The 14,690-nt window shown below is 35.1% G+C and overlaps 2 protein-coding genes across 2 annotated transcripts in view; one reads left to right on the top strand and one right to left on the bottom strand.

Moving 5' to 3' along the window:
- LOC128990027 (protein jim lovell-like) overlaps positions 1–14,690 on the bottom strand; it is a 68,901-nt gene that overhangs the window by 37,662 nt on the left and 16,549 nt on the right. Inside the window, exon 2 of the mRNA XM_054412239.1 lies at positions 7,409–7,501. The gene's annotated coding sequence lies outside the window, so the exon portion shown is untranslated. The remainder of the gene's footprint in view (positions 1–7,408; positions 7,502–14,690) is intronic.
- Positions 56–1,661, top strand: LOC128990028 (uncharacterized). Its single transcript, XM_054412240.1, has 2 exons — positions 56–62; positions 934–1,661. The coding sequence occupies exon 2, from the start codon at positions 943–945 to the stop codon at positions 1,255–1,257; it is 315 nt and encodes a 104-aa protein (XP_054268215.1). The 5' UTR covers positions 56–62; positions 934–942; the 3' UTR covers positions 1,258–1,661.

Below are 14,690 nucleotides of genomic sequence, written 5' to 3'. Positions count from 1 at the left end.
GGATTGCTTATAAGCGGCATAAGCGTACATGGCTGCACAGTTCTCTGCACGCAACCGAACAGGTATGTCTCGTGTGCTTATGCATTAACTGTGAGAATAATCTTACTTGTATGATCTTTTAGTTTGTATATGCTTATTTAGCTTACACTTTTCTACTACTACTATAGCTCCATAATTGTATTTTCTAAGAGTGCTAGTTGTATATTCTTATTTGTTGCTGTGCTGATATTTGTTTTGCGTTAATGCATAATGATGCATTACTCTCATACCCTCCACTTACTCAAGGTTTCCCCCCTTTGTCTGTCCCAATATGTGTTTTTCTCTACACTGCTGCGTTTGCTATACTGTCTTGGTACTGCCTACATGTTATACTGACTAATATTTCTACTACTTGTTATATGAAACGGTATTCCTGACACATGATACAAGATAACATTGATTACAATATATCCATATGTTGTAGTGTAACAGTTTTGCTACACATTTAGCTATTTAGAGCTATTTGTAATATGTATATAGTTGCGCTACGATAGACTGCTATGTGTATGGTATTACACTCTACTAATCGATATATGCAGCGATATACTTGTTACAATCTGCAAACCTTACTTGTTATATTTGTATATTCTAAGTGCAACGGTTTTTCTATACATTTAGCTGTTATTACTAAGCTGTTAAACGTTTTATATGTATCTAGTTGCCCTCCGTTGCGCTAATATTTCTATGATATTACACCTTGCGTTATATGCTGTGACATACTTGTTTCACGCAGCAATCTTCAATTGTACTATTTATGCTGTAGTGCTCCAGTTGTTTATGCATTGTCTATTAATGCTAAGCTAGTTAACTCGATAAATTTTCATTATATCAGTACTCGGCCTATAATATGGCATACTATTAGTACGACTTTTAAAACAGGATATTTTTTTATAGATCATAATCATGGCCCTAGCAGCAAAACTCAACACCCTGGAGAAAGGACCATACCTCCCTAAGATCGACGTTTCGGCGCTTACTAACAAAGAGGGCTACTCCATTGTGGCAGGGAGGGCAGTAAACACCAAATACGGAGCGTCCATCGTCCTAGACATCCATGTGCCAGAAAAGAGTGCCGACTTCTGTATATTCTTACCGAAGCGGTTCAGCGAGGCGTTGAGTTCAGATGAACTGAAGGAAATCGCTGAGAGCAAGGCATATCGGGTTCAATACTTGGGGATGAGCGGGAACTCTCCGAATATAAAAATTTGGAAACAATAAATGTTTGATATTTGCTCACTGAATACGTATTTAGTTTATTCAGTCCTTTTTTAGTCTTAAGTACTGTATGTAGATGTAGACATGTGTATTTTACGCAAGCGTTACTTAACTTAGTGTCAGCTCTCTAGGTCAGACAGGTTGCGCTGAGTTGCATTCATGACCTAGTGCGCCGAATTGAAAGTGAATTCACTTTCTACTGCAATCACTTGTACAGCCAGCCATGACATTCACCTCGCACTTATACTCGCAACAGCGGGCTGGTAATTACAGCTCTGCTGTAACCTCTACTTGTCTGCTAACCAATACTTACATACTTCTTATATATACAGTGCTTAGTGCCTACAGTCTACACAAACTAACATACAGTTTTAACCTGCACAAGTCGTCGTCGCTCGCTCGAGGACAAATCGTCCCCTGCCCACACTCGTATACTCATTCCCAACATCGCTGTCACTTTTATTCGCCGGAGAAAAAATCAGGCAACCCTATCTACTCTTGTAGTTGTAGTTAGGATTTAGATTCATAGTAATGAATATTTACAAGTATGTAGTCTGTTTAGTTTGGTATGTTTATTGCGATGATAACTTCATGTGCAAAGTTATTATAGTGATAGCTATTGTAACTTCTAAATATTCCTTTTAAAGTACCTTTCTTACTGCTCAAGATTGAATTTATGGAAATTTATTTCAGAAAAGAAAAAAAAATGGGTCAAAACTCATTTTTAAAGACCATTAATTTTTTTAAGATCATATCACTAAATAACTTCATCGGGGCTGTACACGTACTGTGGTTAGGTCTAAAGCCAGCCTGAAATTGGGTAGTATATTTTGAGAATTTCTTTATTTGAGCTATCTTATCTAATATCTTTGACATATCTGGTAATATTGAGATTGGCCTTAGGTCTTATAATTTTCTTACGGCTGTAAGTTTGGGTCCATTGTCTAGTGATTATCAGATGGGTAATTGATTTTATCGCATAAGGACTTACAGTTTTTATAATTTCAATAGAAATTCCATCGCTGCCCACTGTTTTGTTACTTTCCGGGATGAGGTCTCTCAGCGCAGTACTCGCCATGGAAGTCTCCAGCTTCACTTTCCAAAAGATTGGAAGGAGAAGCTTCTCGTACTTCGGCCCAAAACTGTACAACGACCTTCCCTCTATGAAAACTTTATGCCTTTCCATCTCTTAGAGTAAAAATTATAGAATTGTACACTGACGATTAGTTGTTATTTAGATTGTTTTGTTTCTGTTTTATTATTGTTTCTATTCATTTGTTTGTTAGTATAGTTTTTGTTAATGTATATGTAGTTTATATATAGTTGTTGTATATGACTTTATATACTATGCATACTGTATATGACGAGAGTTGTTCTGAAAAGCAGTTGTACTGAGAAACGCTTGATCAATTTATTTTTATTTATTTAAAAATGTAAAAACTAATATATTTTCTTAAATTTTTATGATCAATAAAACCAAACATTGACACCAATAATTTGGTAGTGCCTTCTAAAAATGCATTACTTTTACATGGCTTTAAAGTACTGTATATTTTTAGACACTTCCCCTCCACCCCCACCAACGTAGTTGTTCAACTTACAGCTGGTTTGGTCACGCACACGGAAATTGTTCCTACTGTGTGCTTCCTACGCGAACTGAACTTGTCCTACTGAAAACGTAGTCAAATACAAACATCTTCAAAACAACAGGAGGGTAAGAAAAACGCGTACTAGATGGACTGTTAGCCAAAATTACTGCATTGATCGGAAAAATGCATCCTCAAAAAAGGTTTGAGGGAATTTATCTTTCTCGTATAAAATACCACTGGTTATACGAACAAAGACTGTTATTAAATTAGTTCGTGTAAATATGTCTTATGATGATCGTATCGTATTATTGTCATATTTAATCATTTCATCAATTAACATAGCATTGTTGTAAAAAGCAAGTTCAACAAAGAAAACAGCTGATTTAAACGAACATAATAAATGGTGAGGAAATACTAACGCGCATAGTGGAGACTGATTGAGAGCAAGTAAAAATCATAAGATGGGGTTTTTTCTCTAAATTAGAGCTTAAGAGACGATTATTTTCTTTGATACAAGGTTTCATAGAAAAAAAGTTACTGTGTTAAAGTACGGAGTGATGAAAAATTTTACCAATTAAAATATTAAAATTCAACACCGGCATTGTTACAACGATTTCAAATCTATTTTAAACTAACCAGCTAGCCATGAAATCAACCTACTGTACGAGTACATCAACAGCTGTTGGTAGATCATACAACACATGTGGCTTTATTGAGGTTATAATAAACATATGGATATACTGACCAAATACTGGTCTAATGGAATTTACCTCTGATTTCGCCACCGAGAAAGGCTTGACGCCTACTATAAATAAATGTAAACCACTCATCTATCACTACATTTAAACATTCCTTCACAGTAGATAAACAATTTGGATATTTGAAATGACAACGGGTCTATTAAGTAAATTAATATGTCCGCAATATTCCGGGTTTGAAATATTTGTTACCTGTAAAACCCTTGTCATGTAGCAGTCCCTAGTGTGCAAAATTACTCGGTATTCGAGACTCCAACTGTCTACCATTTTGAAACGTAGTACAACCACCAAGGTATTTACAACCCCTAAAGTCATCGTAATCGTGCATTAAATACATGAATATCCCTACCACAGCAAACCTACAAAACAAAACTAATTTCCATTTGCCTGGCTCCATTTTCACTTAAATATTTCCTTAAAATTTTCAGATTCAATTCCTATTTAAATAATAACTAGAGGACCCATGCTGCTCCACACAGCGTTAAAATAAATATCACATCGGTGTAAAATCAAATATATGATTTTTGATTGAGCAATACAGTAGGCCTATCTTGAGTTTAACTGATTCAAACGTTCAATAGCTCAAATTAAAGCATATAACTTACTGATTATTTTGAGTAAAAAAAAAAACATAAACAATACTGGAACTAAACTTATTGATTTTTAATCGTAGAAAACCCTTATAATAAAAATAATTTGTATGATGGTTGATCACCTTGCGTTTGCTTTAAACTCGTCCGATTTAATAACTAATAGCTAAAATGGAAGCCGGCATTTCACTGAAGGTTCTTAGACGAAAATAAATTAGCCTATATAATTATAACTGGTGAAATACATCTTAAAATGAAGTAAGAATTTGAAAATAAATCAAATTTATGTTTTTGGTCGAGTAATATAGTATATGAATATATGCCGATGCTTGATGTGTAATCTGTGCTTGCATACCTTCAATTTGAGACAACAATCATGAAAATCGATCGGGTAGAAGAGCCAAACGAACTTGAAAAAGAAATTTAACTCTCATAAGAAATACATGGGGAGCAAATTTCGTTTACGTATAAGCCGAGCGGGACTGTAGATAAAAATGTATGCCGATGCTTGATGGAAAATCTGTGCGTGCATACCTTCAACTTGAGACCTCAATCATGAAAATAGGTCGGGTAGAAAAGCCAAACGAACTCGGAAAAAACAAGTTTTTAAAATATATAAGATAATTGTAATGAGTAGGCTACTTCGGTTTTCTGCTCCTGGAAAATAAAGTGTGTTTTCTCAAACTTTAATAACTTATTTGCTCAACATATATCTCCAAACAATCAAACTACAAACATCGACTATAATATTACAACTGTGTATTTATTATCTACAACAATTAGGCTACATGGACATTTCAAATTTCAGTTTTTAAATTTTCTCATTTACCATTAGGCGTACAAAAACACTTTAACGTACTCAATTTTTTGTTTTTAAGATCTTAAATTTAGAAATGAAATGAAAAAGTACTTTTATTTACAAATCTTAAAGAAATTTAAGATCTTAAATTTAGATTCAAACGAAAAAGAGCAAACATTGGGTCATTGAGAAAATTAATCATAAACCCCCGTTTCCAGTCGAAGCAAGTTCAAACTAGCTTAAACAAAGATGATTTACACGTTTGAGCTGAATTTAATAAAAATCTGTTGAGTTATCTTGTTAACGGACAGTTTTTTATGAATGCGATATGAATGCCCTCTGAGGACATTAAAAAGAAAAAAAAATAGATCGGTACCGGGTATAGTTCTTACCTCGAGATCTACTTAGCTCATTCCCTATCTACGAAATTCCCTAAATAGTACTACGCTAAATTATTTTAGTGCACATTTAATATTTAAAGTGCAATCCAACTTTACATCCCAATGACGAATGTTGTGTCTGTGTACAGTAAAAACGGGTATTCTTTACCCCCCCCCCCCCCAGTGCGACTGTGGGGGGGGGAGGGGGGAAGGGGGCCATCAGCGATGTGAGCCTTTCATACTTTAGAGTAGACAAAGCATCCTTGTCATTACGGGGCCACTTGTCTTTATGTATGTTTCTTTGAGTGTGCTTGGGGCTTACGCGACAATACAAGCCCAGGTTGATACCCTGGACATAGCTAATGAGATTGGCTGTGACTTTTAATTTCACTTTTAAAATCGAACATTTAGTTTTTATATATTTTTACTAAGGAAGAAATTTTAACGATTTCCAGAGGTTAAAGTACTTTTCCAGTGTTTTTACTTTCAAACTAATATTTGTTGATAAAATATTGTAATCATAAATTGGGAAAAATGATAACGGGGTCTATAATAATTAATTTTTCTTCAGATCTGTATGAACACTCAATTATGTCAGACCTACTGCAAGTACAAGCAGATTGTGGAATTAGGTTACGAGGTTCTCATATACATACTTTCCTATTATAGACATAGTATTAGTTTGAAATATCCTGGTAAAATCATTCCGAGCATAATTTATTAGTTTTACTGATTTGTCGTGTTCACCATTAACGATTAGGTTTAATTTACAATGATTTTAGAATTTTCGTTGCCAATAATTTGAAGGTCACGACTTTTATTTCATTTTACATTACATTTAATATTTAGATTGAGTAGTTAGATCAGCAATTTCATCTTTCGTTGTTATAAAATATATTTTTCACCACACTATGATGTTTTTGGCTGTATTACATACGTTAATTGGAGGCTGAAAGTTACGTTTTGCTGGCCATGCCAGCTGTCATCGTAATTTTGGGACCGAGCAGGTTTTTACAGGCCGGGGCCGCAAAATCAGCTGTCCGCTTACTTACTTAATGAATGCATTTTAAATACACAATCAAAGTACATTGCATTGCAATAGAATTTTGTCACTGTTGCCTAGCAATTATTTATTTTTATTTTTGCTGATTCCTCAAATTATTTCTTCACATAACCTTAAAGTTGTAGTTGTGTTGACTATCAGTGTGCATTATTATAGTGGTGAATAGTGGTAATAGGAAATAGTGTGGTGAAAAATAGCGTTCGAACCACGGACCGAAATGGTTTTGCAGCTCTCGATCGATTTAAGTTCTCGACTTCGTCTCGAACTTAAAACTATCTCGAGCCGGCAAAACCTAATTTTCGGCCCTAGGTACGAAATATACTATTTCACCACACTATGATGTTTTTAGCTGTTTTACATACGTTAATTGTTGGCTGAAAGTTACGTTTTGCTGGCTATGCCAGCTGTCATCGTCATTTGGGGACCGAGCAGGTTTTTACATCCCTAGGGCTGCAAAATCAGCTGTCCGCTTACTTTTTTAAAACATGAATGCATTTTAAATACAAAATCAGTATCACCGTTGCCTAGCAACAATTTATTATTATTTTTGCTGATTCCTCAAATGATTTCTTCACATAACCTTAAAGTTGTAGTTGTGTTGCTTGTTAGTGTACATTCTTATTGTGATGAATAGTGGTAATAGGGTATAGTGTGGTGAAAAATAGCGTTCGTACCACGGACCGAAATGGTTTTGCAGCTCTCGATCGTTTTAAGTTCTCGACTTCGTCTCGAACTTAAAAACTATCTCGAGCCGGCAAAACCTCTTTTTCGGCCCTAGGTACGAAATATACTATTTACACAAAAATTGCTTCTGGGATACTAAGTCAATTACAAAACACATAATTCATTCAATTACAGACTGTCTGTATGGCTGTATGTATAGTGTATACCTAGCTGGCGCTGTACGTTTGTCAGGGTTTATGTAGAACAGAAGATGCACCCATTGCAAGTCATAGACGTATAGAGTAGTCCTACCTGAGGAACAGATCCACCGGAGCGCGGGGCTGGCGAGGAGGGCGGCAGACTCGAGGGTGGGCTATCACAGTTGGTGGGCGGCAGTCGGAGCGTCTGCAACAGAAAACAGCTGTTTTAACATCAAGTGTGTTAAATGTGTGATGCATTAACTTGAAAATTTCTTAAAACAGCTGGTTGATATTAGGAATTCCTCAAGAAGCGTTCAAATATCAATCGATGGCAGTTAGGCCTATATAACTCGGAAAACAGTCTCTTGAATTCACAGTTACGTATCAGCTGGCTCTTATCACAATTTCAATGTGTTTAATGGTAACCACGGTTACCATTAAGCTAACCACTAATGTTAACATTAATCATTAAGCTGGTCAGATTTAAGCTCGCCTTTAAATCTGAAGATCTCTGGTTCGATCCCATTCTGGATCCATTCTTGGCCCAGATGTTGTTTGTCATCAGGCTATAAATTAATCAATCTATATAAGAATCTATATAAGAAATCTATATAAGAAAATATTGACATTAGATACAAGGCCGCAATTTCAACCGTTCTCTTGAGAAAAAAAAAACAGTTGCGTAAAATACTCAAAATACAATAAAGCAAAATCATGAAACATTAATTATACTTTAATACTTTACTTTGAAATGGTGACCATACGAATTTAGGTATTTAAAAAACTACATGATGAATGTAGATGAATGGATATGAGTGTAGGATGAGTATCTTGTAGTCTTGTTGGTGACTAAGGCCGACATATTCCTTAGACACAGCTGTTAATTAATAGCCCATACAGCCAATGGCAAGGGACCTACAGTTTATAGTGGAATCCGAACCACATTTTTGCCTTGTAAATAAACGAAATTGTGTAATTCTCAGGATAGTACTGCGGATAGTCGTAGTACTCACTAGTGGGAACGTTAATCCAAACCAGGGAGTATCTAATCCACAGTGCAAGCCTATAAATATCCACAATGTTCACTATTCCACTATGTTTACATCCATGCTGTAATAATCACAGATATGTCTTGGATTAAAAAAATCTCCAATTGTACAGATAAGTATTAAAAATATAAATTTTTACTTCAAATGACATACTATACACTCTACTAACTCCACGGGTTTAAAAACTTAATTGCAGACACACATTTTATGACACAATCTCGCAATAAATTTTTTACAATCCGAATGTTCCGGTTTTCCAGTAATTTCGTCTTGTACGATCCTTGGGTCTCGTAGAGGAACTAGAGCGTGTCCGGGAGGAACATGAGGGTCTGTGACACTCGAAGAGAAAAGAAAGCAATTAACAGTGAATCAATGTCGTAGTGGTGACATTCGCGGCCCACTAGACCTGGAGACATTGAGTCTAATGGACCGATGTTTCCTGGGCCTTGTGTTGTATGCTGGGCCGCTATAGTCCTCGCCACCCTAAGTTGAGGCAGCCCAAGGCCGCACGGCGTGTATCTAGTGCGGCCTTTGTCTGCCTCATAGGGTGGCGAGGACTATAGGGCCGCTGGGGTGAGGTAGGAAGGAAACTGAGGGCAACATTGGGTGTGAGTGGTTAGCGTGTCCTGGGTGTGAGAGGCGCTGGTTTGGTTTGATTACAGCACATCTGCAAACTATATAGAAGATTTCTCTTGAAATTGTTTAGTTGAAGAGTCTTACAGAATCCTATTTCATACAAATATTAAAAAATCACTAGAATTGGCGACTCTTGGGTTGGGGATGGATCTCGTAGCTTTATATACGAATGAGAGACAAAACGGAACATCATGTAATCCAATGTGGGTATGTCATTAACTGAGCATATTTGGGTCGAACCCTATATTTCAATAGTCTACCTACAGTGAGATTTTAAAATGTCTGTTTGTGTATTTTTGTACTTGGCCTTTTGGCAAGTCCATAAGACATGCAGACGTTCTTTATTGTATTTTGAACGGAACTAAGTTGGTTAGAATTTTGTGTGGTATGTTGACTTGAAGTAACATTTAACGTGCAAAAGTAAGAAACAACTTCAAGGGATCATATGGAACACTTAACTGTTACCCTAAACGAGAAGCTACTTGATCAATAATTAAATCGAACCCAAATATTCTCGCCATATCGTATTGAGTGTTTTCCAATGTAAATTCCATATAAATATCATAAACATGGACAAGTGTTCTGTTATATTTTTAAACCCCCTTTTATGGTTCCTCTTTCATCCAAAGAGAGTAGTACAAGCAGCAGTTCTGATCTCACAGATCTACATCCATATAATACACATCTCTTTATATATCTTCATGTAAAAAAAATTGAAAAGGAGTGAAAGCTATGGTATACCACTAAATGCCCAATTTCAAATATGAATTTAAGTGATTAATAACACTTTTACATAGTTGTAAACTTTTAGACAATCTTTATGACATTTTCACACGTTTTCAAATTTACGCTGAAAGAATACAGAACGTTCCTCTCACCGAACTAGCAAAAAAAGTGAAATATTGATGTAAAAAAAAACACACATATTTCAAACCTGTCCCATTTTTACCAAACAAAATAAGTCGGATTTTAAAACTGCTTCTCAACCAACCGAAATCTGCAACACATTTTACCGAGCAAGATTGATAATCCGGGTAAGGAGGAGGGACAAAGTAAGAGAAAGAAGACGATAAACCCAAAGAAGTGTTCCGCTGGGACGAAAACGCGCCAAGTTTCACTTCATTATAATAAAGCTCCCATGCGAACATTAAATATATGACGTAACCATCACTCTACTAGACACAGGTGCTTCGTCACTTTGTTTTTTACCTTCTGTGAGATATTTAACTACAGTATATTTCGAGTTTTTGGAACAGAGGTAAGTTTATAGTTCAAACTAAAAGATTTAGGATAAGATTCACGTAGATTAATCGGTGCTTAGAGGTTGTAGGTTCTTGGTTACATATTTTTAAGGGGTCTAGTTCTTTTGGAACATAGAACAAAAATATTTTAACGGGTTGTACATTAGTTTCTTTTTGTGGAACATAGAACAATATTAACATTTTGTATTCATCTAGGTTTTAAATGTTGAAAAGTAAGAATACATTTTAAATCCTTTTGCCTAGAGTAAAGTTGTGTTTCGTTTCCAGTTTTGGAAGAAAATAGCTGATGATTGTAAGGGTTATTATCTTTTTCCATGCATTTACTATTGTAAATAAAAATTAACAATAATTCTTTGTAGGATAAAACACTTTGATTGAACCTCTCTCGAAATAACATGGGAATTCTGTCATTAAAATGTCAAACTTGTACTGACATTCAAGACACTATTAACAAAATACATCCTTTAAAATTACAACAGGTTTTGAAAAATGTATTCAAACTTAAGAGGGTTCCCTACCCCCATTGAAAAACGTCAGAAAACCGCTTCGCGCGGTATCATATAGCGATTCTAGTTTTGACATTTAAATTGTGAACCAAACACCATTTTGTACATAAAGAGTGGTTCTACTAAGTTTGCTTTTTAAAAAATGTCTATGCTTACGCAATCAAGGGCAACGACTTGTCAAAGTTAGTGAACTTTACAGTTAAAGTTCACTAACTTTGACAAGTCGTTGCCCTTGATTGCGTAAGCATAGACATTTTTTAAAAAGCAAACTTAGTAGAACCACTCTTTATGTACACAATGGTGTTTGGTTCACAATTTAAATGTCAAAACTAGAATCGCTATATGATACCGCGCGAAGCGGTTTTCTGACGTTTTTCAATGGGGGTAGGGAACCCTCTTAATAACCCGATAATGTAGCGTAGTAATAATCGATAAAGTGTTATATAAGTAAGTAAGTATGAAAGTGTGAAACAACCTATTAAGAATTGTTACAGAATAGCAAGAAAAGATATAGCCTTACCAAGGGACATGGATCATTTATTTCATAATTAATTGAATAACAAATAAATGTATAATTTATATATGGTTGTTGTAGGGTTGTAACAATCGATATACAAACACCAACTTTAAAAACACCACTACCTAGATATTTATTAATTTTAGTTTTTGCTTTTTAAAATTATTAATTCGTATCTTTATATCGCTTTGCTACAAATTAAGTATTTTCTAAGTGTATTGATCTACGTAAGTTATTATGATCAACCTAACCTTGAATTGATGCATTTACATGTAATCCTTGTACTTTTAACTACGACTCAGCTCAACTATGTTATAGACAGGACCAAGGGCATGTAAACCTTGTACCCGTTACATTGATTTCACCAATTTATACAGAACCGAGAAACTTACCGTATATGCTGGTGAAGCATATTGAAATCAAACCTCCATCTTAGGCTCGGATATTTTTATTATGATAAAATTAGGATGTTCTGACACATCACTGTTTTATTTGATTACTTTTAGCTACTTTACCTCAAATGCTATATTTAAACATTTTAATTAATTAGCTAACCCTACCCTTTTTAGCGAATTCCCCTATAGGGAAGTAGCTATTACCGTAGGTCTCATGGTAAGACTTGAGCCCGGGACCGATTTAATTTTCATTTTGATGTTCCCAGAGGCCAAAAGCACTATTAGTTAAAATTTTTACACTATATATATGTCTGTAAACGCGAAATTTTTGTTAGATTTTGATGAAATTTGGTTTGAAGGTGTAAGGTAGGATAAACTTGAACGATTTCGCGAATCAGCATGATCGGACCATGGGAACGAGGTTTTACGGAAGGTTTATGGGGTAAAAATGGGGTTTTCTAATTTTTAACCATGTCCCTATTGCTCTGTAGACCATTTTAAAAAGCAGAAAAAGAAAAATAATTTAGTATATTGAAGTGCTTATGTACGGTTATTGGTTACGGAGGAAATTAAACAAATTTTAAATTTAAAATTCCTACTTAATTCTTATGGAGAATATTGTAAAATGTTGTAGTCTGCTTGTTTATGGATATATTTTTATCAAACTTGGCAAATTTATTTTTTGTATACTAAGCTATATATATAAAAAAAACACTCTTTATTAGCCTCACTGCAGCAGCAAACCCAGGTACTCGTTTAACCTAATATTATTTAAATAGATTTAATTGTATATCAATTCAGGCAAATGGAAATTCGCTTAGTCTGCAGGTTTGCTGCGTTGGGGGTATTTTACCGAGTTGAGAGTGAGGGCACAGACCTCCATGATCACAAACAGTGCACGTTTTATAGCCAATCAGATAGAAATTTGAAGTTTAATAACATCATTTACCGCAGTTATTAGATCGGAATCATATCTAGGGTGTGAAATTGCAAAATAATGTGTATATAATATTGTGTGAAACGAACATAACTGTAAACCTAAAACAACATTTTCTTGCTTATAGAGAAATGTCTTGGAACAGACGTTAATAGTATTTTTCACATCTAGACTAACAAAACTGTAAATATAATTTTATATTAAAAAGCACTACTCGTCCAGGTTTAATTTGTTCAACAAACGGAGAAATGGAAAAAATCCAGGTTGAAATTTCTCTTTTCCCTACATTTAGGTGGGATGTATGTAATACACATGTTAGATTAACTAAGAAACACAATTCCCTTAGGTAAATACACGGTGTGTTTCAGTTTTTATATCGAATTTGATCTCAAACTAAAGCACACATACATATTATTACACGTTTCATTGTAAAATTTAAGCTAAGTAACTTCAAATGTGTTTTTAAAGTTCATTACTGCGAAGTATACTTATTTAAAGTTTAACGTGAAATATTTGCACTTTTCCTATCACAAGTGCTTTTATTTACACTACTTCAAGGGGCGGCTCTAATAAAAATTAATCAGGGTTAGTTAATTGTAAGGTTAGGATTTAGAATAACTTAAAAACAGGAAGTATTACCAAACGTCCTGAACGTAGTGTAGTTAAAAACCTTTAGCAATGGGAAAATTCAAACGATTTTCCTTATAGACAACTTAAAAACTTTAACTTTGTACGCCAAGTCACCCACACTCCTACAATCCCATTTCAACGCAAACATCCCACATTCAGGATATCTCTCCACTACTGGTGGGGGTCTCCTTGTACCCGTTCCGACGACATCACCGATTCGACACATCCAATAGTGCTAATTGTACGCTATATTTAGGCACCACTGGCAACAGCCTTCCTCTTCTTCTCTCTGTTTTTCCCGCCCCCGCGCCAAACGCGGCTTCCGGTGAACAATCGAGTCCGTGTGGCGCGGAAAATTTCTAAACATGCATTTAAAAGGTCAAACACTGCAAGTAGAGGTGAAGTACCCAGCTTCTTTGTTTGGGGTCGAATAATGTCACTGAAACACTGTGGTGGAGGAACGAATCTGGAAAATGGATAATTTGTGGGAGATTTAGGGTAATTTTGAATTAGTGCTGACAATTAAGGTATTGTTATAACCTGCGACAGTGTGACGTGTGTATGCTTCTTCCTTAGGGCTGTTTGAAGGTTAAATATCAAGTCCTAGATCAGACCTATAGGTAATACCGTGGATAAAATACTCCCTTAGTAGATTTATCTTCCTTATGGATCAGCTGAAGAAAATTGTATTGTTAAGTTCTGTCCGTGTGTACTGTAGAGGTCGTGTTTTGTTTACAATTTGTTCCTTCTTATTTCAGTAATTTAAAACCTCATAACCAAATAAAACTATCTAATCATAAACAAAATTCGGACCACTGGTTATATAACCAAAAAGTAAAGCACTACTCATAAAAATAACCCTAAAATAGAATAAACAAAGTTTCGTACACACTAGTGACCAGTGTTACCAGCATGAACTAAACAAATCTTTTCAAATTTTACAATGGAATGGGAAGTATAATTGTGTTGGTTAGTCTATGGTAAAATATAGAGAGAGATCTGTGATCAGCCCCATGGTGGAAAGTTCAGCCCATTGGACCAATTTCCCACTGAATCAATTTTCAAGTTGAAATCTTAAGTTACCTTAGTTTCGTTTAGAAATTCGGACCCTTTCATAGAGTATATTCTTTAGTTCTAGAACGTATATTTGGAACGTATAAACTTTCAAATTACGTTTCACGTTATCCAAATAATCACTCGATTGGGACTTAGGTGGAGATATTCAGTTTTGAACTAGTATACATGTGGTGAAGCCGCAAACCAGTAATTAAACTAACCTCAACTTCTATTCATTAGAATCTAACTGTGATAGTAAAATATAGGATCTTTACGATGTATGCTGGTGGTGACCAGTGATTAAACTTTGCGACCATTTTTGAAACAACAATTCCTGGAATCAGCCTAAGACACCGCTGTGCTACCAATGACTTCAGGCATACGAAGCTAAACATAATAAAGCACC

Source organism: Macrosteles quadrilineatus, unplaced genomic scaffold (genome assembly GCF_028750875.1).
Source record: "Macrosteles quadrilineatus isolate MER2022 unplaced genomic scaffold, UCM_ALF_1.0 Scaffold_3__2_contigs__length_128488019, whole genome shotgun sequence".
Lineage (NCBI taxonomy): Eukaryota > Metazoa > Arthropoda > Insecta > Hemiptera > Cicadellidae > Macrosteles > Macrosteles quadrilineatus.
This window is presented reverse-complemented; position numbering and strand designations above follow the sequence as displayed.